This window comes from Engystomops pustulosus, chromosome 2, assembly GCF_040894005.1.
Source record: "Engystomops pustulosus chromosome 2, aEngPut4.maternal, whole genome shotgun sequence".
In the NCBI taxonomy this organism is placed as follows: Eukaryota; Metazoa; Chordata; class Amphibia; order Anura; family Leptodactylidae; genus Engystomops; species Engystomops pustulosus.
Genome location: NC_092412.1, coordinates 226,342,153 through 226,367,210, shown reverse-complemented (window position 1 = coordinate 226,367,210; position 25,058 = coordinate 226,342,153). Strand labels below are relative to the sequence as shown.

Below are 25,058 nucleotides of genomic sequence, written 5' to 3'. Positions count from 1 at the left end.
CATAGACACATCACACACACACACACACACACATATATATACATAGACACATCACACACATATATACATAGACACATCACACACACATATATATACATAGACACATCACACACACACATATATATACATAGACACATCACATACATATGTACATAGACGGTCGGGAGGGCGGCCGGGCGGGACCACGGCAGCAAGGGTGGGGGTTCCAGCGGCAGCATAGGCAGACTGGCGGGTGGCAGCATGGACGGCCGGGCGCACAATGTCGCCCCCTCGTCCAGCAGGTGGCGCGCCGCCTGAGGCGAGATTCTCAACTCACCGCATGGCAGGTGCGCCCCTGTGTTCGCCATTCAAAGTCTCACATTTATTCCCCGTGTGGAAAATAACATAGCATAAAAAAAAAGTGAACCTTTACTTACATATTTAAAACACGGGCTAAGCAACTTTCTATAGTGGCGTCTGTCACTATTTAAATATTTAAGTAAAGGTTACGTTTTACTTGAAACTATCTTGCTTTTCTTTTTGATATTTTTGATGGTGGATATGCGTCTCATGCATTTTGTAAGCAACGGATTCTGTCAGGTGGGATGATACTGAAAAATGGTATAATTTCATGTATCAATTTGTCACAGTTTTCTAGATCTCTGCTTGCTGTTATTCTAGAGGAAGCTTCATTATTTACTTCCTGTGGATAGGAACCGATCCCTGGTCATGTGATGTCACACAGGTGACATAACGGCTCGTTATCACTGAGTAATCAGTGCTGTGTGATATAACGAGCTGTGCACCTGTGTGACATCACATGACCAGGGATTGGCATTTATCCACAGGGAGTAAACAATGAAGCTCCCTGTAGAATAAAAGCAAGCAGAGATCTAAACTGAGGAATTGTTACAGAAAGTAAATTGGAAACTGGCATAACTTCTCACTGCACAAACAATATTTAGCATTTGCAGAAAATGGACCATCCCTTTAAGTTTGATACTCATGTGTTTGAACCCATCGGATGTTAAATGTTAGCTACAAGTTACAAGTACAGGTTTTATGCTATACCACAGCAGCACATGAGTGAAGAAAAAATTCTGGTTATGTGAAAAACAAGATATCTTGGCAATCCATTATAACAGACAGCCAAACAAGAACATTAACATTTTGTAGGGTAAAAACTAAAATTCTGAAAAAGTAGTAAAACCATGAAGTTACCATTTCCATGAACGTGAGAAGCGACTCTCTGTTATTTTCCCATTCTTGAGCCAGTTCGGTAGCTGGTGGGTATTTGCAGCAGGAAAGTTCAAAGGTGACTTCAAGGCAGTTTCCCCATATGTAATTGTAATCCTGCATCCCACCTGTAGGAGGCGGAAAACACAACATTACAACAATATTCTGCAAGATCGGACAGGAACCCAGGCAAGTAAAAAGCAGATTCGTTCCTAATATTTGCAAATTTTTCCACTGAAGAAAAACAAATTGTTTTCCCTGTGCATACATCTTTTCATGCTCCGACAGCCGTGACAATGCTCCTTAGATGCCTTCACACAGATGTTCAGCTTCCAGACAGAAATCCATTGTAACCGCAACATAATGGACAATAGTGAAACAAAAAAAAAAAAAAAACTAATTTCAAGGGATCCTGTGAAGTCTAAAATGCCTCCTAAGCCAAGACTAGTGCCATCTAGGGGTCCTTAATTGAAGTTGAAACATATCTGTGGGGTCACAAACCAATTTTTAGATCTACAAATCAGTCTACAAGGGCAATGGGGGAGGAGCCAAATTGCCTTGGATTCCCCTGGAATCGTCAGCACCAACATCTTCATCCTCCGATAAGATTGTCTGCAGACAATACAGAGACGTTTCCCCGCCCCTTTTGCACTTGTAGCCTAATTTACATCTACAGAAAAAGATCATCTCTATGTTGCTTCATTGGTTTGTGACCACAAATGTACGTTTCTGCTTGTATTAAAGGCCCCTACACAGAACTATTATTGGTTTACAGGACAGACTCCCTTCAACATCAGGGCACATGTTTATTAATAAGAATTGTGCATTGATTATCCCTATTGAGTAAACCACACGCAAAGCCACAAATCAGAGGTGACACGGGAACAGCGACATGTTATCTTTGTGTTAGATTAGCATCTGCGCTGGGAAACAATGGAAGTGTGAGGAAAGTTTATATTCTGCGCCAAGATAATCTCCAGCAGAGCCGTGACGGCAAACAGTGCGGGCAGTCAATGAGGCCGCATGTCGTCACTATAACAGATCTGTACAGTCCCGCCGCCAAAATAAATATTGGCTACGATGCTGGAACAGCGCGGCATAGTGACTTTATAATTACAGCTGGAAAATAAATATCCTGTCCTTGGTAATAACAAGCAAGGTGAGACTGCTCAGGGACGGATCCTTCTCTGGTGTTAGTGTCAGATGTATGGGAGATGACGCTGTATTTACCACCAAACAGCAGATGGGCGATAGGCCGAAATCTGCCGAATTTATCTTAATCTTAAGAGACGTCGCCTATATATGCAGTGGGGTTGAGCCTTGCAGTGTTACATCACCTATATCCCCCACATTGTATCAGATCCCCCACCTTTGACCAACGATTGAGTTAACATGCATCTAGAATATAAAGAGAACCTGTCAGGCCGATTTGCGACACTAAACCACCTTCAGGTCCTTATGGATTGATGGTTTTGTTTCCCAAATCATCCCATATTATTTTGTTGGAAAAAAAAAAAAAAAAAAAAAAAAATTAAAAAATTAAGCCCATCCTTTCCCTGGTCCACATCTCTCTGTGCTCTGACATAAAATGAAGCTGCTGTAGTGCGCCCAGGATTCAGGGTTGTACGTCACTGCACATTTTTCCAAACAGGGAATTGTAGCAGTGCAAAGGGATGGAGCCTTCACAGCCAAAAACGTTAACATTAATTTAGCCAAAAAGTAAAACTTTACTATAATACAGTTATTGTAACTATGCAAAACTAAAAGTAATATTAGACACATGGAGGTTAACCAAGAACAAACATAAAATGGATAATCTTAATCTTGGGTGGCTGGTACGAAAACCTCTGAATTAGAGTTAATCAGTGATTAGGGCGTCCGGGGAGGCTTTCTACTGAATCCTTGTGACCTTGGACTATAGACATTAGTATTCTGTCTAATGTCTCGATACAAGACAAATGACTGATGGTGCCGACTATACTGAAGTTCTTACTCTTATCCAGCAAAGGCGACTTAAGAAGTGCAGTGTGGACTGACCCAAAAACCAAGAAGATCGGCACTGCCCATGAATAACCCGTTGCGCAGTAGTATTTCATTTCAGAAAGATGTCTGCAAGAGGTTGGGATTGTCTTGGCACATAGATCAGGTCATGGCCTGGAGGCCCCTTTCTCATGACGGTTTATGGCAGCCATACAAATGGCAGCTAGCATACGGCCTCCATAGAAGTGCACAGTGCAGTGAGCACAACGCGTGTTACTGTGCCGCATGCTCCATCTTTTGCTGTACGTACAGCGGAGCCTCACGGCTCCCTATGGTGAGGGGAGGGGGTGAGGAACAGGCATCATCCATACGTATGCTACACCCAAGTTCCTTCCCACGCAAGTCCTGTATCAGCTGACCAAAGGGGAAAAGGAAAAATTGTCACATTCAAAAGTCTGTTAAGCTCCCGTTGCTCTATAACATGCTGCCTACAGACAGGACTGTATAGTCGATGTGAAAAGGGAGAACAATTATCTGACAGTAATGGATTATATTGCAGTGTATGTAGAGAAACAACGCTACACATCACAAGCAAAATACATAATCTAAAGATAAGTGTCTATAAGACAATGACTGAAATCTAAGGCTGAAACCCCATGAGAGACAAGTGTTACTTTTCATGAGCTTAGCAAATAATACTGATGCTAAAATAAATACTCAAGAAGGAAATGTGCAAACATATGAAATAGAAAAAGTGACCTTTACACATATCCACCCATTATGTAAACCCCAGTTACCATCCGCTGCTGCCATACTTCATGCTTTTATCATGGGCAAACAAGACCGGTTACATAGCGCTAGCATTTCTCCATAATGGAATGGGCAGGTACAATCTCACCGGCCAGACAGAGCTTTTACTCATATACAGACAGATGACGCGAGACTGAAAGAGCCAAGAATACCACTGTATACAGGATGCTAGATGTACAACTATTTCATTACACCATTTTGTTAAAACTTAGATCTTCTTTTATTGATTATTACCATCTAAAAACAACAGTTTTCCAATAGCCTATGCATGGCAATATATCCTGATACACAATATTTACCTGCTGATTTGTGAAGTGGGGATGCACTAGTGGAACTCCTGAGGACAACTTACCTTTTATTGTACTTCAAAGTCACACTGTCATACTGTTTTTAGATGGCAATAATCAATAAAAGAAGATTTAAGTTTTAACAAAATGGTGTAATGAAATCTTTATGAAGCGGATATCACTGGTGCGTTTTTCTAAGGTTTCATTGAGTTGTAGATGGAGTGGCTTCACATAAAGAAAACTTATAGACAAATGTTGTTTCTCAGTTTTGTGCTAATCATTTGGTTTGGCGTAGATGTACAACTAGTAACTACCACGTCCCTGTACACCGGGCAGTGCAATATCACTGTATACAGGATGCTAGATGTACAACTAGTAACTATCACGTCCCTGTACCCCGGGCAGTGCAATATCACTGTATACAGGATGCTAGATGTACAACTAGTAACTACCACGTCCCTGTACACCGGGCAGTGCAATATCACTGTATACAGGATGCTAGATGTACAACTAGCAACTACCACGTCCCTGTATACCGGGCAGTGCAATATCACTGTATACAGGATGCTAGATGTACAACTAGTAACTACCACGTCCCTGTACACCGGCAGTGCAATATCACTGTATACAGGATGCTAGATGTACAACTAGTAACTACCACGTCCCTGTACACCGGGCAGTGCAATATCACTGTATACAGGATGCTAGATGTACAACTAGCAACTACCACGTCCCTATACACCGGGCAGTGCAATATCACTGTATACAGGATGCTAGATGTACAACTAGCAACTACCACGTCCCTGTATACCGGGCAGTGCAATATCACTGTATACAGGATGCTAGATGTACAACTAGTAACTACCACGTCCCTGTATACCGGGCAGTGCAATATCACTGTATACAGGATGCTAGATGTACAACTAGTAACTACCACGTCCCTGTACACCGGGCAGTGCAATATCACTGTATACAGGATGCTAGATGTACAACTAGTAACTACCACGTCCCTGTATACCGGGCAGTGCAATATCACTGTATACAGGATGCTAGATGTACAACTAGTAACTACCACGTCCCTGTACACCGGACAGTGCAATATCACTGTATACAGGATGCTAGATGTACAACTAGCAACTACCACGTCCCTGTACCCCGGGCAGTGCAATATCACTGTATACAGGATGCTAGATGTACAACTAGCAACTACCACGTCCCTGTACACCGGGCAGTGCAATATCACTGTATACAGGATGCTAGATGTACAACTAGTAACTACCACGTCCCTGTACCCCGGGCAGTGCAATATCACTGTATACAGGATGCTAGATGTACAACTAGTAACTACCACGTCCCTGTACACCGGGCAGTGCAATATCACTGTATACAGGATGCTAGATGTACAACTAGTAACTACCACGTCCCTGTACCCCGGGCAGTGCAATATCACTGTATACAGGATGCTAGATGTACAACTAGTAACTACCACGTCCCTGTACACCGGGCAGTGCAATATCACTGTATACAGGATGCTAGATGTACAACTAGTAACTACCACGTCCCTGTATACCGGGCAGTGCAATATCACTGTATACAGGATGCTAGATGTACAACTAGTAACTACCACGTCCCTGTACACCGGACAGTGCAATATCACTGTATACAGGATGCTAGATGTACAACTAGTAACTACCACGTCCCTGTATAAAAAATTATATACCAGCAGTTGTGGACAGGTTGCTACAGCCGCCTCTAGGGACTGTGCGGATGTCTAATATTAGACAGTGACACGGTCTCTGTATAGCAGGTAGGCAGTGGCTGATGCAGATTTTTAGCCTGCCCATCCACTGCAGCTCCAAGTCATGAAGACCCTTTACCATACAACATCTATAGGTGGATGGATACGCTGAACCTTTATAATTAATCCATTATAGCAAAATAGTCTCCATGAGATACTGGGGTCACAGGGATGAGCATGATAAACATCACAAAGGTAACCTGTAGACATGTATCCCTGCATACGTAAGAAAATATACCTACTCGCTAGGCCAAGCTAGTCTGCAAAAATGACTCTTGGGTCATCTGTTCTTGGGGATCCACAAAAAATTTGATGGCTGTCACGTTCATGAGAATGAGTCCCATAATCAGGAAGAATTAGTCCTCTCTGGTTCGCCACCACTGTCCTATAAGAAGCATCTCATTTTTAACATGGGGGGGGGGGTGTTCTCAGTCAATTTATACAGTAGATCAGCTTCATTTTACTCTCCAGTTTTATACATCAGGCAGTGCTGAGCTTTTGCTGCTGGTGAATCCTTTGTTTGTGTATATTTAATATTCTCCTTTTTTTTAAATTCTATAGGATTTGAAACATCTAAAGACAAAGAGATTGTAACTATAGTCAGTGGAATAGCCGGTCTATAGGGAATCTACACAGGAAAAACATACCAGAGCAGATTATCTCCAGCTCGTCAGTACATATCTTATCCACGTGCTACAAGCAAAACCTGGAGCACACGCCAACCTTAGTTAAAGGGGATGTGCCAGGGATGAAATACATGTATATGCGTTTCCGGATGTTCTTATATGTAGATTGCATATAATAATCTTATGGTAACATCACTGTATACAAAGACATTCAGAGAAAATCCTAGTCTTCCCTGCATGTCTCACATCCCCCTCTGCTCCGGGAATCCCTATGATGTCAGAGACGTCTTGGGATCCCCTTGCAGGCACAGCCTTCAGAATATGCACTATTTTAATGGGGCTCATACAGAATAACTGAGCTCCGGTCACATAACCTTCCATTGTTGTTGAGAGTAGGAGTGAAAGAACTAGAAATGGTTGTAGCTCACACCAGGACCTTGGGAGAGGAGAGAAATGTCTCATGTGTATTTCTACACATGAAACTTTTTTTCTAGGAGTAAAACTACCTGTACAAGAGTCTATGGCATTAATGCAACCTCTGATTTAAGAACATACTTTACCTGCAAGAAGGTAAAGTCCAAAACACAAATCACTATAAAACACAAGTGGTTTTGCCACACTAATGGTCCATGTGATCATACATGTTACATATATAATTAGGAATGCACATTTACAGATTAATATTTCACTTTCAACAACAAGAAGCTACATTCCTTACAAACTTTCCCAAACGCATAAGATTCTGTATAATCAGATGATAAATATAAATCTGTATAATTACAGTAGAGTCGTGGGACTTAGTGTAGATGTGCATTGTCCTTACCATATGCTCCACTATAATTCGGGGGAAAGTTGTGACTGTATTGTACATTTAAACATCACTTTTCTGTGCGCTCTGAAATGTGAGTGCCTGGTTACTGGTGGCCTGAGGGCTGGTGGGAAAAACGCAGCCAAAGTTCACAGCTTCCCTGTGGGCAGGAGGAATCCTCAACACGAGATGATTGTTGTCCAAGACTTGTCTCATAAGCAGAATCAGGGCCAATTTACAGCACAATTAATCTAAATACAATATAATGCAAAAGTATTGTGTAATAGCGGCTTCAGCAGAATGCATAGAAAGCAGTCTTGAGCAAATACACTCAGATTTAAAGGTTCCTACTATTGTGCAGACAAAGTTTTTATTCATTTATATGAGTGTTAGGCCTACAGTAGGGCTGGATGATGGACTGATATACTGTCTGCTTGCTGCTCCACCTATAGCATAGCCCTGCATTCAGCTGATCGACAGGGGTGCGGGGGATTGCACCTCCGCCAATCAACTACTATGCTCTTTCCTATGAAAAACCCTTGTTATCCAGCTGTATAAAGGGGTTAGCAATCGGTGGGAGCCCAATTGCTGGGCCCCCCCATTAATGAGAACGGACCGCCACAGTGGCCACGCAGTTCACGAGTACAAGGGGCTCATTCTCATAGTATTTAATGTAGAGGCAGGACATGTGCTCCAGTCGCCACTTCAATCAATAAGAGTGTCAGTCGAGCTCCGTGCTTGTTCCTATCTGCGGGCATCCATTTTCATTATCTGAAGGGGAATCGGTGGGTCTACAACCCCTTAAAAGTGCAGACTTTGCCCCAGTCACAGCAGTCAAAGCGCTTCTATTATTAGCATCCCAAAAATCTCCAAGAATAACTTTTCCACAACTACAGCCATGTCCAATAATAAAGCTTGAATGGTATTAATGATCGGCCTGGTGGCAGCACACAAGCCCCTTCTAATCCCCTGTATTACGGATACAGACATTTCAGTCTTTCAAGTGTAAAGTGAATACTATACACACATATCCGGTGAACTGAACATAATAGTAGCTATAAACAGACTTCATAGACTTGCGGGCTCTACTAGGAGTGTGTAACAATCTTTTAGAAGACTGAAAACCCGTCACCTCCAATCCTGGGGTCAAATCAGGAGAAGAAATGCCATTTTATGGGTGAAATACTAGTTTTTAGTACCCAATATGAAACCCTAAATTCCTGTAGTAAGGTAATGCCCTGTCCCAGGTAATTGTATCCCCAGTATTACTACACGTCCCTGATAACAGGCCATGAGGTCTCTCCAGCAAACATCTGATAAGCTGACTCTACCTTTTAATTAAAGTTATGGCTCAGGTTTCAGTCACAAGTAATAAAGTATACGGTTTCTCCGAGACGAAGATTTTGGCTCTATGAATAGGCCATTGTATTTCCCCCTCCACACTAAAACATAACTGCGACTAATGTAGGGACGACTCTTCATCTCATGTTACATGGATCACATAAAACACTGATGTGCGAATGCCAAGCGTCAAAACCCCCACTGACAGAAAACCTGCTACAAGAACAAACTACAGGAAAAGTCCTACCCTGTTTATGCTAAAAGGGGTTATCCACTGAAAATATTTATTTGGATGAAAAAAAAAAAAAAAAAAAAAAAAAAAAAATTTACCCTTCCAGATTATTCACTGCTTCATCCCAGACTTGGCAAAAGAAGAAAATAGTGCAGCGACCAAAGCTGCTGCATCAGCAGAGATCCTGGGCTCCAGAGTGTCAGACCCCAAGCCGATTGTAAATTTTATGATTTATCCTGTGTCACTATACTGGAAAATCCCTTTAACTCCTGGATGTGAATGGACAGCAAAGGTCCTGCTGTCTATGCATCAAGAATGATCCAAGTTATTTTTAGTTACATCCAAAATCTTTTAAAAGAAATCTACTGGGGAAATTAAACATGATAAAACAGGGACATCTAATCTTCTTATATCTGTTATTCATGGCCTCCTTCCTTCTAAAATCAACTTTTAAAAATGACGCTGGTGAGCCAGAAGGTTTCTGGGGTTGTTCCAATAGCCCCTCTGTGTTGTAGCTTAAACACACTGCTACATTGTGCAAGAGCAGAGGAAGCACCAAGAGAGCAGGGGTACTTGCTCCTGCACAGTATAACAGCCAGTGAACTTTCAGAATGGAGGGGCTCTTGTAACCCCCTCTCCCCACCCCTGCAGAGCCTGACTCATTAGCATAATTTTAAAAGCCAGCCATGGATAACACATATAATTAGATTACCACAGTCATGGCGCCTGGATCTAGGAGTTAAAGGGGACCTGTCACCAGGAACCCCTTTTCTGACTTCCCACTTTCCTGATAAAGAAGAGTGCGCATATTGCCAAAGAGTTTTTATAGTAAAACTGTCTTTTTCCCCAAAAAAGATAAGTTAGATAAAAGTTTACCTTCCTGTATGCGGAGCGGTGTCCCTAGTCCCATGGGAGTGGCCAGTTATGAGCAGGCACCCAAGCCCCCCCGCCATCATGCATCAATTTGAAATAAAATAAACCTCCAAGGTCCCCCAATATCTCCTCCCCGTCGCTTCCCCCTTCAGGACGCTATACAGGTCTGCTCCACTCCTCACTGGCCGCTCCCATGGGAATAGGGACACAGCTCTTCATTCAGAACGGTAAACTTTTTTTGCTACATTATGTATCTGTTCCATGTTAACCTGGAAGTTTGGGGAACAGAGCTGGGCAAAGGGGGTGTGATGTAAATGCAGAATCTTTTTTCCCCTACTGCAGATGGAGGAAGAAGGGAGAAGCTCCTGCATCAGACATTGCCCCATGTAGTACATTCTCAGGATAGGACGGCACAGGTAGCCCAAGAAGAGTCACTTTGTTGGAGACTTCATTTAATGAGTTTTACATATATTTACTTAAGACTGATCAGTATAAGTCAGAAGATCTCTTCTGCAGGATATCCTGGAGTTTCATGAGTCACACATCTTACATGCAATTGTGTAATCCATAGTACAAACATAAGTAGCAGTGACGCACAGCTTATAGAAAACCCACTAATGTTTAGACACCAACCCATCGTTACTTTTTAACTACTCAAAAGGTTCAGTAGTACGCGGCTTATTATTAGGACTTCCTCTGTGACATACCTTGAACATCATACCAGTGGGCTCCATTAGTAATCCCATCTGGGAAAAACTCATCTTCTTCCCCCTTGCACTTGGGGTGACCAGTCTTCATTATTGGGTGGTTCGATGCGTAAGCCTTGGCCAAGTACTGGAACACTTTGTCGTCTGCAGACTTGCTGTAGAATCCGGTTTCCACATGACTAATGGAATCATCATAGGGATAACTGGCTACAACAGAACCACCATGGAGGTTACCCGATAGAACAAACCTGGAGGGCAAGGGAAAAAAATAAAAATTAAAAAACAAACAAACATTGAGGCAGTATAAAAACATAATGCCCTTTAATTAAAATTGGCCTCATTACGCCAGCTATGACTACCACAGTCATTTACTATTCCAACAATGGCCAATTGCAAAATTACTTAATTTTTTCCTCAACTCTCAATTTGAAATCTTTAGATTTTGTATGAGAAAACAATATGAATAAAGAAACTCAGACATTTAATTAAAGCAAACCTGTGAGCACACTAACCCCCACCCCCCCCTCCCCCAAGCCCACTAACAGTCCCTTATTCTGTAATATGTATGTACCCTGGAGGTCTTGAATGAAAAAAGCATCTTTTTTTTTTTTGGATGCAGTCAGGCAACCCCGCCCCCACACAATCAGGCAACCCCGCCCCCACACAGTCAGGAAACCCCAGTTATCAGGACTGGGCCAGATGCATGGAGGGGGCAGAGCAAACTGACTGTGGGGCTGCCGGAATGCATCGTAAATTCATGGAGCAATCTAGAAATATGCTAAAAATCATCTATAGGTGGGTAGGGTAGATTCTGCTCATGAATATTTTCTATCTACACACTGCAATGCTCTCTGCCTCCAGGCCTTCCATTACAAGACAAGCTCAGACACAGGCACTTCCTGCCTGCAGACAGCGTGCAGATACAAACTACAGTCCGACGCATGGCCCACTATATCAGAAAATAACTACAGGAAAAATACATTGCAACTCCTTGATAAAGGAAAATAAATGTACTTCTTTCTAATGGATCAATGCACATGTCCATTTTTTTTCATTCACAAGTCCATGGACATCCAAAGGGTGCAGTCACACGAATTTGATTAGACTAATCGCTCAAACTCGCTCGTCTGAAAGGGCAATTAGGCCCCTTTCACAGTTTGGTCAATGCAAAATACTGGGTGCTGGTTACTGCTCCCATGCGTTTCAAATGAACGATCCACAGGATAGGGGATACCAAGGTGACCTGTGAGGATCCGACTGCTAGGACCCCCTGTGATTCGGCGAATAAGGGTCCTGTTTTCACTGATTAATGGAGTGGCGTCAGTCAGAGATCATTTCCTAAATTGTTACAACCTCTTCAACTCAGGCATTCTGCGGATTCATAGCAGAATTTACTGTAGATTGGCAGAGGACTGAACAGATCATTTCACTGTCTGCAGTTTGTTTGACATCACCCGACCCCTTGTGGAGTTGGACTCCGACTTCATGACTCCAAATTCCACAGCCCTGATTTCTGTACCAATCCCTTCTCTCCCCTCAAGCCCTGTGTGATCTTCCTTTTAGTGACATAAGAGCAGAAACCAGTCTCACCAGTTTACCTGTTCATTAAAGAGTCAATTAATGGTTGTTATACCAAAGAGAAATCCAGCGCAGTACTATTATGCCCGGTCAGACAAGACATTTTAAGGCAAATTTCTTCTAGATAATCATTTTTAAGTTCTCATTTTGCTGCCCAAAAATTTGACTACTTAACCCGTCCAGGATTTTATTCTTCCTTTTAACAACGCTCACCCACATCCTATTCAGAAAACCAGAAGCACAAACTTAAAATTTTCAGCCACGGCTTTTAACCCATGATAAGGTAATGGGGTGTGGGAGGTCTATAGCGATTCCTGTAGGTGTGCCACAGCACAAAAAAATCCCACTAAATTTCAGTTTTTATGCAAGATTTCAGGGAAACAGGCTCCCGAATGTCCCCAATGCCCCAGTGCAAATTAAGCAGCAAGCCTACCACCAGGAAGTTTACTTCCCAAGTTACGGCCTTAGGCCCCTTTCACATGAGCGTATGATTCCTCCAGTCCTGTATTTCTGTGCTGTATGAATCCATATATATGTGCCATTTTTCATATGTATGTGCAATGTATCTGTATAAAATACGGTGGGCTGGGAAATGATGGCTGACTATTAGCTGACAGAACACACCTCCCTCTCCCTATTTCTAGTCTCCCTGGATACTGCACGTATATACGGAAGCATACGGTGCACAACCATACAAAGCACGTATGTTGCAGGTATTTTAAACGTTCCCATAAACTTCTATGGGGCGTATGAAAGGAAATACTGGAGAAATTAGGACATGCTCTATATTCTTTTACGTTTCGCTCATGGTACGGCAAGTTGGACAATCCTCCCATTTAAATAGATGTCCGTCTTGCCCATTGAAATGAATGTAGCCATATGCTACCCTTATGAAAACTTATTTGTATACCAAAACCAAACTACAAGGGAATGATCTCTATCTATTAAAAGTTTTGGACCATACCTGATTTTGGTTTATGAATACTGATCCAAAATATTGATCATTATTATTACCATCATCAAATCCTATCCCCGTGCAGCTACCCAAATAATTTTACAAAAGACATGCTCAAACTCAGAAACAGAAGAACGAGTTTCAGTTTCATTTGAAGCATATTCCCGTGCAAACGTTTGTATTCGGTTTCCTTTATGCGGTTTTAACATTTCGTCAATGTTGGAAAAAAAAAAAAAAAAAAATCAAAGAACACCAGTCTATGGATGTATTATAGCCTAAAAACCTCTAGACCGTGACTCCTATATGGTTCCCTGGAGGAAAACATCTAGTTCACCCTCCACACGCAGCTCTCTTATATTACTAGGATCTAGGGTGTACGGAAAGACAAAGGAGATCTATTCACACACTGTTTTGCAGCGCTGTCTCTGCATCCAAACAAAAGAAAAGAGAAAACAAAGTCTCTCTCATATTTGGTAAAAACGGCTTCAGAATTTGCAGGTCTGAAGCTTTTTCTTTGGCTAGAAGAAGAAAGAAGAAAGGGTTTGTTGACTTTCAGCAAATCATTGATATTATTTGGTTAATAATAAGATATACAATTTTTCAAAATCCTTTCTGTACCAATTGCTCAGGGGTTTTCTAGATCACTGCTGTCAATATATAAAGATCATCATTAACTTCCTAGAGAACTAGTAAACAGCGAGGAATTGTTACAGAAAGTATATCGGAAAATTGTATCATTACACAAACGATATCAATTATTTGCTGAAAGTGGACAACCCCTTACACATAATAAGAGCAACTTCTGTTTTTCATAAAGTGCCTCATATTTGACATTAACATTAAATGGGTTGTATCAAGTTTGTGTTCATACTTGGAGGTAACGCATGCGTTTTGAAATGAAAATACAGGAGAGATTTGCCTGATTACATTGCATGCATTTTATAAACGCAATGATGACAGTAATGTAATTAGGAAAGTCCCCTCTTTTCAGCTGTTGTGATGCGCTTGAAAACGCATGTATAAACGCCACGTGTGACCGCACCCTGCAAGGCAACCCCTGCCACAGGATAGGGGATAAGAGACTGATCGGTGAGAGACATACTCGGTGGGGGTCCCAGCAGTCAGAGAATGTGACCTCCATTAATACCGAGAATGTGGCGATCGGTGGGGGTCCCATTCTCACTAATGGGTCCTGATGCCAAGCACAATGCTCAGGTACCATCTTTATTCCCAATCACTGAGTGAGCTAGAGACACCCCCATACTATCGAATGAAGCTGTAGGACACCTGCTTGATCTGCAGCTCTACCCATTAGTGTGAACGGCACCGATGTTTCCCAGATTGCTGGGGGTGCTCAACGATCAGCAGGTCATCCACTACCTAGCTTGCAAATTAGATACAAAACTATGACCTATCCTATAAGAAAGAAGGTAGAAAGCACAAATTGCATGAATCAACCAGGTACCAGCTCAGGTCCTAGACAAGATCCATCAAATAAATAAGCAGCAAAAAAAAAAAAAAACAGCAGCGCTCCAAGGATTTCAGTGACAAAAGTTAAGGTGCTTTATTCACCCAGTGTCCATGGCAACGTTTCGGTTCTCATGGACAGGAGCCTTTCTCCCTAGGGATAGGTCATCAGTAACAGAATTTCGCAGAGGTCAAATGACAATGTATTAAAAAGAAAAACCCAGTAATTTTTTCCAGCTGCAGGATATATACACAAGACGTCTGATTTCTGGTGGTCACATTGCTAAACCCCACATGACTAGAACAGGGAAGCTGCAGTTTCCCCATTACCTCCAAGATACTAATGCAGCAATAAAGTCTTGGACCTGACTGAATTTACTGATGAGACAATCAAAAGCCTCTGCAGGGATGCGGACATGTGCAGCGCCCGAGTGCTGAGGTCAGTAGTTACACGTGGTGCTTACAAAACGGATGGAAGACTCCTAGGATATTGGTTTTTCATTATTTCACACAGTTTCCTGCTAATAGTACATTTATTGTTACAAATCCTTTCACATTTAGTTCACGCCCGTTAGTATTTTTCTTTTGGTGAACGCAAGTCTTTTTTTATTTAAATACAGAAAACAAACAAATATACACTATGGACATTGTATAAGAAAAGTCATCAAAGGTCAACAAGAGTCTTAATTCTCTTTCTGTGAACGCACCATAGGAGGGGGTAATATTACAGCAGTGCAGGGCTGTGGTGTTAGAGCAGTGTCATGATTTAATGGACCAACTCCACAGATATATAATAAATTAAAATTATCACATTTCCTTTAAATGTCTGTTCTAATCCTGATCTAAGGATTTAAGCCAGGAGTGAGCTACATTTATTGGGCCGCATCAGTAAACAGAACCTTAGGTGCAGAAATTATAGATACCACAGTAGAGCAATAAATAGATATCCCAGAAACCAGCATCTAGTCACTAGATGCTGGTTTCTGGGATATCTATTTATTACTGAAGACCTCCAGTAAAATTAATCCTCTGCTTTCTTGGCTCCTTTACTCCTGCCTCTCTCCTCCATGTTCCGCTCTGCTCTGTGTCCCATTCTGGATGTATATGGCGGCATCAGGACCCGGGGCAGTACAGTACAGCTGACAAGCACTTACCACTCCTGAGCCCTCTCCTGCTCCTGGGGCCACTCTGCTCCACATCCCGACTCCAGCACATAGAACCAGCACAGAGAGGAGCAGCAGGAGAGGACCCAGAGCAGCGATTACTTCTCAGCTACCTGCCCCCCTGATCTGCAATCAGTTATGTTACATCAGTTATGAAAGTGCTAATTGGATCGACTGTCAGCAGGGTGCAGAACAACTGAAGACTTGACAGGCTTAAAGGGTGGTTTGTGCACCCCTGATCTAGACTTTTAGTAGAGATGAATGTGGCTGCATGTAATGTACATGCTCAGTAGTGAGTCTCCTTTTGTCATCATATTGGATGCTGTGTCCTCTCTTTTTTTGATCAGAGGAATAAGGCACTGGGAAGGAATGGATGCATTTATCTCATCACTGCTAAAGGGACCAGCAAGTCGGCAAGTTGGAGACCACAACTTGCCGACTTCAAGGTCCTGCTGCATTGTGAGCAGTAGGGGACACTTCCCCACCGCCATAGAGAAAGGTTTTCAGAATAATTAGACATGATATAGAGCAAAAGGAGAGGAGCAGATGGTACAGTTTATCTGCAGGGAGTGTGTTATAGAGCAGGAGGAGCTGATCATGAAATATAAGCAATGCCTCCAATACAGAACCCCCCATGCATTGTGGCTGTGAGTAATGGTAATCTATGGGATACCCCATGTTCTGGCAGTAGGTCCTGCCCCTCACCTGTTCTCCTGGATCCACCTCATCATGGCCACCACCTCGGGCAGCTGCTGGGGGTCAGGCGGCTGCTGGCTGGAGAACTGGTCGGGGAAGTTGCGGTTGAGGTCCAGGTGCCTGGCGTTCTCCCGGCCGCCCTTCTGGCCCTGGCAGTCGCCCTCCTGGGCCACCTCGAAGCCGTCCGGGTTGAGGCTGGGCACGATGTAGATGTCGGTGCTGTTGATGAGGCGGGTGATGCGCGGGTCGCGGCCGTAGCTCTCCAGCAGCAGCTCCAGCAGGTAGACGAGCACCTGGCGGGACACCGTCTCGTCCCCGTGCATGTTCCCCACGTACTTGAACTGCGGCCGGTCCGGGGGCGCCGTGTCAGGCCCGGCCGTCACCCGCATCACCCACAGCTCCCGCTGCTCCAGTGACGTGCCGAGGCTGGAGAGCCGGCACAGCTCCGGGTACGCCTGAGCCAGCGAGTGCAGCCGCTCCGTCAGCTCCCGGTGGTTGTAGTAATGGCCGTACGTCTCCGGGCTCTCCTCCATCGCCTTCTTTATATGAGCCGGGAGCCCCGTGTTGAACACCGCGGAGAAGAGCACAATCACCGCGTACACCGCCATCCCGCCGCGGCCAATGTGCAGAGCTGCCAGTATCCCGTCACCCCCACCTCCCCACTTCCGCCCTGCACATAGCAACCAACCCACTCGCATGGAGACAGGAGCTTCCTGTTGTCATGCCTCACTTCCGGCAGCTGACACTGACATATATTGCCCCACTTCCGGTTTCCGTGTTCATTGACCAACATTCTGGGACCGCCCCTTCTCTGACATATGATAACGAGATACCCGCCCATAGCGGCTCTAAGACAAACCTATAAGAGGCCAATGCAGGTCCCAGGGTGGACAGTCAGCAGAGCCGGATCTTCATTGGCGCTATTGGAGCGCTAGCGCCGGGCCCCCGGATCCGGCTTTATTGGTTGGGGGCCCCCGGCCTGGCGCTCCAATAGCGCCGATGTTCATGCTCCTGTTGGGGCCCGCCACTTGCCTCGGCAGTCGGGCAGGGGCCTCCTGCCCGTCCCTGTATAGTGCTCGATGCGGCCGTTTTCGGCCGCTCGAGCACTATTACCGGAGCGATGTGGCCGGAAGACCACCCCGGCGCACATCGCTCCAGGAACTTGGATGCGCGGCCGCGTGATGACGTCATCACGCGGCCGCGCACCCCTTCCTGTCCTCCCGCGGCAAGAAGAAAGAAGACGGGGACCCGCGGTGAGTATAAGGTTGTTTTTTTTTTTTTTTAATCAAACAGCATTCAAAGATGGTGGGGGTCAGAATATTTAAAATAATTAATTGGGGAGGGCATCATATCAAAAAGTTAACTGTGGGGGAGCAGCAAATTAATTAGTTAATTATGGGGGACAGCATATTAAATAGTTAATCATAGGGGGGCAGCATATTTAATAGTTAATCATAGGGGGGCAGCATATTAAATAGTTAACTATGGGGGGCAGCATATTAAATAATTAATTATAGGGGGGGCAGCATATTAAATAGTTTATCATAGGGGGGCAGCATATTTAATAGTTAATCATAGGGGGGCAGCATATTAAATAGTTAACTATGGGGGGCAGCATATTAAATAGTTAATTATGGGGGGGCAGCATATTAAATAGTTAATTATGGGGGACAGCATATTTAATAGTTAATCATAGGGGGCAGCATATTAAATAGTTAACTATGGGGGGCAGCATATTAAATAGTTAATTATGGGGGGGGGGCTGCATAGTACATTGTGTGTGTTTGGGGGGTACAATATTAACTCCCCAACGCTCGGAGGCTTACATGTACGGAGCAGAGGTGCGGGACCTGTATGAAGAGGGCTCACGAGTTGAGCCCTCTTAATACAGAGGTGGGGTTTGCTGCACATTGCAGCAAACGCCCACCACTAATACCCGCGATTGGTGCTAGCGCCGACCGCGGGTATTAACCCTTCTGATGCTGCCGCCAACATTTAAAGGACGGTGGCACATTGGCGCCGCCATCTTTGTTCTGATCGTTACTCCCTGGGACGTCATGGGGGGGGGGGGGGGCAGCGATCGGTTGCCATGACAGCCTTGGGTCTTTGTCAAGACTGCATGGCATCTGCAGTTTCGTTACAATGTGCCAGTGGCTCATTGTAATGAAAACTGTGTAAAAATTCCATATACTGCAATACCATAGTATTGCAGAATATGGTAGGAACAATCAGACCATCTAGGGTTAAAGTACTTTAAAAAAAATAGTAAAAAAAAAATAAATCACCCCCTTTCCCTAGAACTGATACTAATTTATTAAACAGTAAAAATCACAAACACATTAGGTATCGCCGCATCTCAAAATATCTGATCTATCAAAATGTAAAAATGGTTATTGCTGGTGTTGAACCACATAACGGAAAATAACGCCCAAATGTCCGAGATGTGACTTTTACACCATTTTACATGACATAAAAAATGTGATAAAAACTGATCAAAAGGTCTCACAGTCCTCAAAATGGTAGCAATGAAAACATCGGCTCATCCCGCCAAAAAATAACTCCTCAGCCAGCCCCCAAATATACCCAGCACCTGCCCATGATACAGCCTACCCCTGCCCCTGTATATAGCCAGCTCCTGCCCTTGTATATAGCCAGCTCCTGCCCTTGTATATAGCCAGCTCCTGCCCACGTATATAGCCAGCTCCTGCCCACGTATATAGCCAGCTCATGCCCCTGTATATAGCCAGTTGCTGCCCCTGTATATAGCCAGTTGCTGCCCCTGTATATAGTCAGCTGCTGCCCCTGTATATAGTCAGCTCATGCCCCTGTATATAGTCAACTGCTGCCCCTGTATATAGCCAGCTCCTGCTCCCGTATATAGCCAGCTCCTGCCCCCGAATATAGGCAGCTCCTGCCCCTGAATATAGCCAGCTCCTGCCCCTGAATATAGCCAGCTCCTGCCCCTGTATATAGCCAGCTGCTGCCCCTGTATATAGTCAGCTGCTGCCCCTGTATATAGTCAGCTGCTGCCCCTGTATATAGCCAGCTCCTGCCCCTGTATATAGTCAGCTCCTGCCCCTGTATATAGCCAGCTCCTGCCCCCGTATATAGCCAGCTCCTGCCCCCGTATATAGCCAGCTGCTGCCCCCGTATATAGTCAGCTGCTGCCCCTGTATACAGCCAGCTCCTGCCCCTGTATATAGTCAGCTCCTGCCCCTGTATATAGCCAGCTCCTGCCCCCGTATATAGTCAGCTCCTGCCCCTGTATATAGCCAGCTCCTGCCCCCGTATATAGCCAGCTCCTGCCCCTCAATATAGCCAGCTCCTGCCCCTCAATATAGCCAGCTCCTGCCCCTGGTAGCAAAAGAAAGTCAAAACTCACCTTTCCAGCGTCCCCCGCAGGTCTTCTCTTGTTCCGTCGGCAGCGTGTACAGATCTGCCGCTGCCGATGGAAGAAGAGAAGACCTGCGGGGGCGCAGGAAAGGTGAGTTTTGACTTTCTTTTTTCTCTTCACTTCAATATAAGCCAAGTTTGAAGTTTTTAGCACATTTTTTGTGCTGAAAAACGCGGCATATACTCGAGTATACATGCTATGAAAAAGTTATTAGCGTCAGAATAAGACAAAACCTCTTATTTTTCGTGATGAGGTTTTAATTTTTTAAAATGTATTAAAACTCAATAAAACCTTTATAATTTTAGTTTCCTTGTGATCTTACTGAACCAAAGAGTGAAGTGTACAGAATATAAAATAATTTACAGAGGAAGCCAGTGTATGAAGTTTATTGGGGGTGAGGCCTAGCATGTAAAATAGTTCATAGGGTGGGAGCAGTATATCATATAACTAAATGGGGGGACAGTATATTAGAGGCCAGCCTATAAAATTCATGTGGCACCCCAGTATATTAGAAAGGGCCATAAATAGGTAAATTAATTCATTAAACGGGGCAATATATAAATGAAGTCATGGGGGAACCATATATTGGGTAATTGGTGGGTGACACATATAATTAGGGGTACAGTATTACTCAGGGTCTGTAGTATAGTAATATATGCAGGGGACACAGAGGTTTTATTATGGGGTATATTTTGGGGGGGGCATATTTCTGTTATCCAGGTGACATTATACTGTGAGTAACTGTGGTATTTTTAGTTTCACAGTGTGGGGCAGGTACAGTGTGGTCAGTTGTGGTGTGAGGGGTATATATGATATATGTGGGGGCACAGTGTGGTCAGTTGTGGTGTGAGGAGTATAAATGATATATGTGAGGGGTACAGTGTGGTCAGTTGTGGTGTGAGGGGTATATATGATATATGTGAGGGCACAGTGTGGTCAGTTGTGGTGTGAGGAGTATAAATGATATATGTGAGGGGTACAGTGTGGTCAGTTGTGGTGTGAGGGGTATATATGATATATGTGGGGGCACAGTGTGATCAGTTGTGGTGTGAGGGGTATATATGATATATGTGAGGGGTACAGTGTGGTCAGTTGTGGTGTGAGGGGTATATATGATATATGTGGGGGCACAGTGTGATCAGTTGTGGTGTGAGGGGTATATATGATATATGTGGGGGTACAGTGTGGTCAGTTGTGGTGTGAGGGGTATATATGATATATGTGGGGTACAGTGTGGTCAGTTGTGGTGTGAGGGGTATATATCATATATGTGAGGGTACAGTGTGGTCAGTTGTGGTGTGAGGGGTATATATGATATATGTGGGGCACAGTGTGGTCAGTTGTGGTGTGAGGGGTATATATGATATATGTGAGGGCACAGTGTGGTCAGTTGTGGTGTGAGGAGTATAAATGATATATGTGAGGGGTACAGTGTGGTCAGTTGTGGTGTGAGGGGTACATATGATATATGTGGGGGTACAGTGTGGTCAGTTGTGGTGTGAGGGGTATATATGATATATGTGGGGGCACAGTGTGATCAGTTGTGGTGTGAGGGGTATATATGATATATGTGAGGGGTACAGTGTGGTCAGTTGTGGTGTGAGGGGTATATATGATATATGTGGGGGCACAGTGTGATCAGTTGTGGTGTGAGGGGTATATATGATATATGTGGGGGCACAGTGTGGTCAGTTGTGGTGTGAGGGGTATATATCATATATGTGAGGGTACAGTGTGGTCAGTTGTGGTGTGAGGGGTATATATGATATATGTGGGGCACAGTGTGGTCAGTTGTGGTGTGAGGGGTATATATATGATATATGTGGGGCACAGTGTGGACAGTTGTGGTGTGAGGGGTATATATGATATATGTGGGGGCACAGTGTGGTCAGTTGTGGTGTGAGGGGTATATATGATATATGTGGGGCACAGTGTGGTCAGTTGTGGTGTGAGGGGTATATATGATATATGTGGGGGTACAGTGTGGTCAGTTGTGGTATAAGGGGTATATATGATATATGTGGGGGTACAGTGTGGACAGTTGTGGTGTGAGGGGTATATATGATATATGTGGGGGTACAGTGTGGTCAGTTGTGGTGTGAGGGGTATATATGATATATATGTGGGGTACAGTGTGGTCAGTTGTGGTGTGAGGGGTATATATGATATATGTGGGGGCACAGTGTGGTCAGTTGCGGTGTGAGGGGTATATATGATATATGTGGGGGTACAGTGTGGTCAGTTATGGTGTGAGGGGTGTATATGATATATGGGGGGTACAGTGTGGTCAGTTGGGGTGTGAGGAGTATATATGATATATGTGGGGGCACAGTGTGGGCAGTTGTGATGTGAGGGGTATATATGATATATGTGGGGGCACAGTGTGGTCAGTTGTGGTGTGAGGGGTATATATGATATATGTGGGGGCACAGTGTGGTCAGTTGTGGTGTGAGGGGTATATATGATATATGTGGGGGCACAGTGTGGTCAGTTGTGGTGTGGGGGGTATATATGATATATGAGGGGGCACAGTGTGGTCAGTTGTGTATGTGAGGGTCAGGTGTGTGGAGAATATGGGACGATGCCAACCATATCTGTTTTATAAACCCGCAGAGAGTCATGGATGGAAGAAGTCTCCTGAAATATCAGACAGAAGGGAGGAGACATCAGGGACGTCACCTGTAAGTCATTGGATGACACTGCGGTCTCTGTGCAGGACTGGTATATACTACTATATAGTCACTATATACTGGTAGATACTGGTCTGTGTGAGGTTATCATATAGTATTGCAGTATTATCCAGTCATTATGTAGGGGTGATAATCATGATGTAATGTTATTATTTGGGCTAGTACAGAGGTATCATTAGTGATATTGTCCTGTGCTCGGTGATGTTTGTATTATAACAATATGGTGGTAAAGATAATCAGTAAATGGAGTTTACAGGTGGTAAATTATTGGTAATACTGGTCATGTTGTGGTAATCCTATGGGTCAGTTTCGAGGGATCATTTGTAAATTGTAGCGCTATTGTTTGGAATATTGGTCTTATGGTCCTTTTATTTGGTAACAGTTTTGTCTTATGATTATTCAGTAATAATATGGCGGGAGTATTTTTTAGTTTGTCATGGAACAAAATTGGAAATGGTTTAGTAAGTAGGAATTTATCTAAAACTAAAGATTCCTTTGTTTCTAATATCTCTAGAGCTTTGGAACTGTGTAACTATGTTATATCTTTTTACATATATTGTTGTGGGAGGGGGCCCCACGTTGGCTGCCGAGCTGGGGGGGCCCCATCCTAAATGAGGTGCTCCATAACGCTGGGACCCTTAATCTGGCCCTGACAGTCAGTGTCAAGTTTAGGACATTGTCAGATATTAAAGATAAATATAGTTAAGACAAGTGTGACACATGACCTCTGACTCTGACCTTTGAGTCTAATTCTGGACTTCTGACGCTAAAATCTGATTTCTGATGCCTGACCTTTGACCTCTGACTCTTCACTCTGAAATCTGATTTTTGATTCTGACCCTTGACTTTCACACTTGACTTCTGACTTTGATACCTGAATTCTTACACTAGAATTGTGACACATAACTTCTGACTGACAATTGACTTATGATTCTGACCCTTGACTCTGACACCAAACTTCTCATGTTAAAGCCATAAGCAGGGGAAGTGGTGGACACTAGTACAATGGTTAAGGAAGCAGCCTTCTTTAGTTTGTTGGTGGCCCTCATCCCATGAGTCACGTGAGAAGCCATGGCAAAGATTTTCTTAGACTTTATCTATAACACAAGTTGAGATTGCAATGTGACACTACTGTATTGCAATTAAAGGGTTTCTCCAGGATTGTATTGAAATAATAGGCCATCAATATATGATTAGTGAGGGCCCAGCCCCCACACTGATCAGCTGTTCATCCATCCATAAACACAGAGAATTGAGGTAGAAGGTTGTCAGCTTGGTGTAGTGGCTGTAGCTGGGGCTGCATGGTAGAATTTACATATAAAGTTACCTAAGCAATTAATTTCTTGAGGCCCCAGTGATAAAGGGTGGGCACCGCCCTTTGGTGGGATGCACAAAGGTATGGCATATTTCTGGGGTGCTTCATACTGCCCTCCACACAATACAAATATAGATTAAAGTTACGACAGACTCCCTTCTCTGCCATTCAGTGCAGAACGGTGCACCGCAAGGGGCCCCCAGACATAACTTTGCTTTGATCCCCAAGAATGGTTGATCTGGGCCATTGCACAGAACATGGAGCCAACTGCTTCACAATACACTAACCATGCAAATAGTGACTGATAAAAAAGGAGCTAGGCAATAGTAATCCTCCTTTCCATAAAATATCTGAAATATATGGCACTGCAACTCCTCATTTTCCAAGCCTCTTCTTATGCAGATTCTCAGGTCACACAGTTTAAAACCTCATAATAGACAGTTTCATCATCCAGCACCCCTCCCCCATTGATTTCTTATGTGCAGCCTTATGTGAGCCCCCCCAAGAGCCTGCACTTACCACGCCCCCGGCACTTTGCCAGGTATGCCTAGTGCTGGCACTGGCCCTGATTGGGACCTACAACCTGTATTATTCTAATTTTAACATATGGGCTGTCACAGCAGGCAAGTGACCTACCAGGCATCCTTAATAAATGCAATGTGATCAACGTAACGTAGGTTCAATAGCAGGGGTATAACATGAGGAGGTGCAACACACCCAAGAGATTATGGGGGCCATTAACATGTCACTTTCTCACATGAGAAGACTAATACTATAAACCATACATTATAGTTGGGGGCTTGGCACAGACATTGGGGCCAATCAGTTTCAAGTTTTGCCACTCTTCAATAGCAAAGATCATTAGGGGTAATTTATCATATGACCAGTATCTTGAGACAGCTCTATGTTTGTCATGGGAGCTCTGCTGCCCGTCACATTAATGAAAGTGACTTTTGGCCCTTGATGTATCTGCTGGCAGTGTGTTATGCAATGGGGGTCGTTTGGGACCGTTGCTGAAAAAAATCGCAAAATACTATCGAAAGTCGCAGCACATAGACAAGGGGGAAGGATAATGGGGCAGATTTACTTACCCGGTCCTGTCGTGATCCAGCGGCGCGTTCTC

General features: G+C 43.9%; 2 protein-coding genes across 5 annotated transcripts in view; one reads left to right on the top strand and one right to left on the bottom strand.

The window, feature by feature from the left end:
* CPD (carboxypeptidase D) overlaps nucleotides 1-17,270 on the bottom strand; it is a 49,295-nt gene extending 32,025 nt beyond the window's left edge. The window contains exons 1-3 of the mRNA XM_072138351.1: nucleotides 16,546-17,270; nucleotides 10,678-10,925; nucleotides 1,201-1,343 (exon numbers count right to left, since the gene is read on the bottom strand). Of these exons, the coding sequence (XP_071994452.1) occupies nucleotides 1,201-1,343; nucleotides 10,678-10,925; nucleotides 16,546-17,234 (1,080 nt within the window). The 5' untranslated portion in view covers nucleotides 17,235-17,270. The remainder of the gene's footprint in view (nucleotides 1-1,200; nucleotides 1,344-10,677; nucleotides 10,926-16,545) is intronic.
* A 300-nt stretch (nucleotides 17,271-17,570) lies between these two features.
* The window catches only part of TMIGD1 (transmembrane and immunoglobulin domain containing 1), a 61,586-nt gene continuing 54,098 nt past the window's right edge, over nucleotides 17,571-25,058 (top strand). The window contains exons 1-2 of one of the 4 annotated variants that reach the window (XM_072138353.1): nucleotides 17,571-17,789; nucleotides 22,544-22,611. In XM_072138353.1, coding sequence (XP_071994454.1) covers nucleotides 17,657-17,789; nucleotides 22,544-22,611 — 201 coding nt within the window. In that variant the 5' untranslated portion in view covers nucleotides 17,571-17,656. Of the gene's footprint in view, nucleotides 17,801-22,543; nucleotides 22,612-25,058 lie in introns of all 4 variants that reach the window. The other 3 variants (XM_072138352.1, XM_072138355.1, XM_072138354.1) reach the window with 3 other exon arrangements.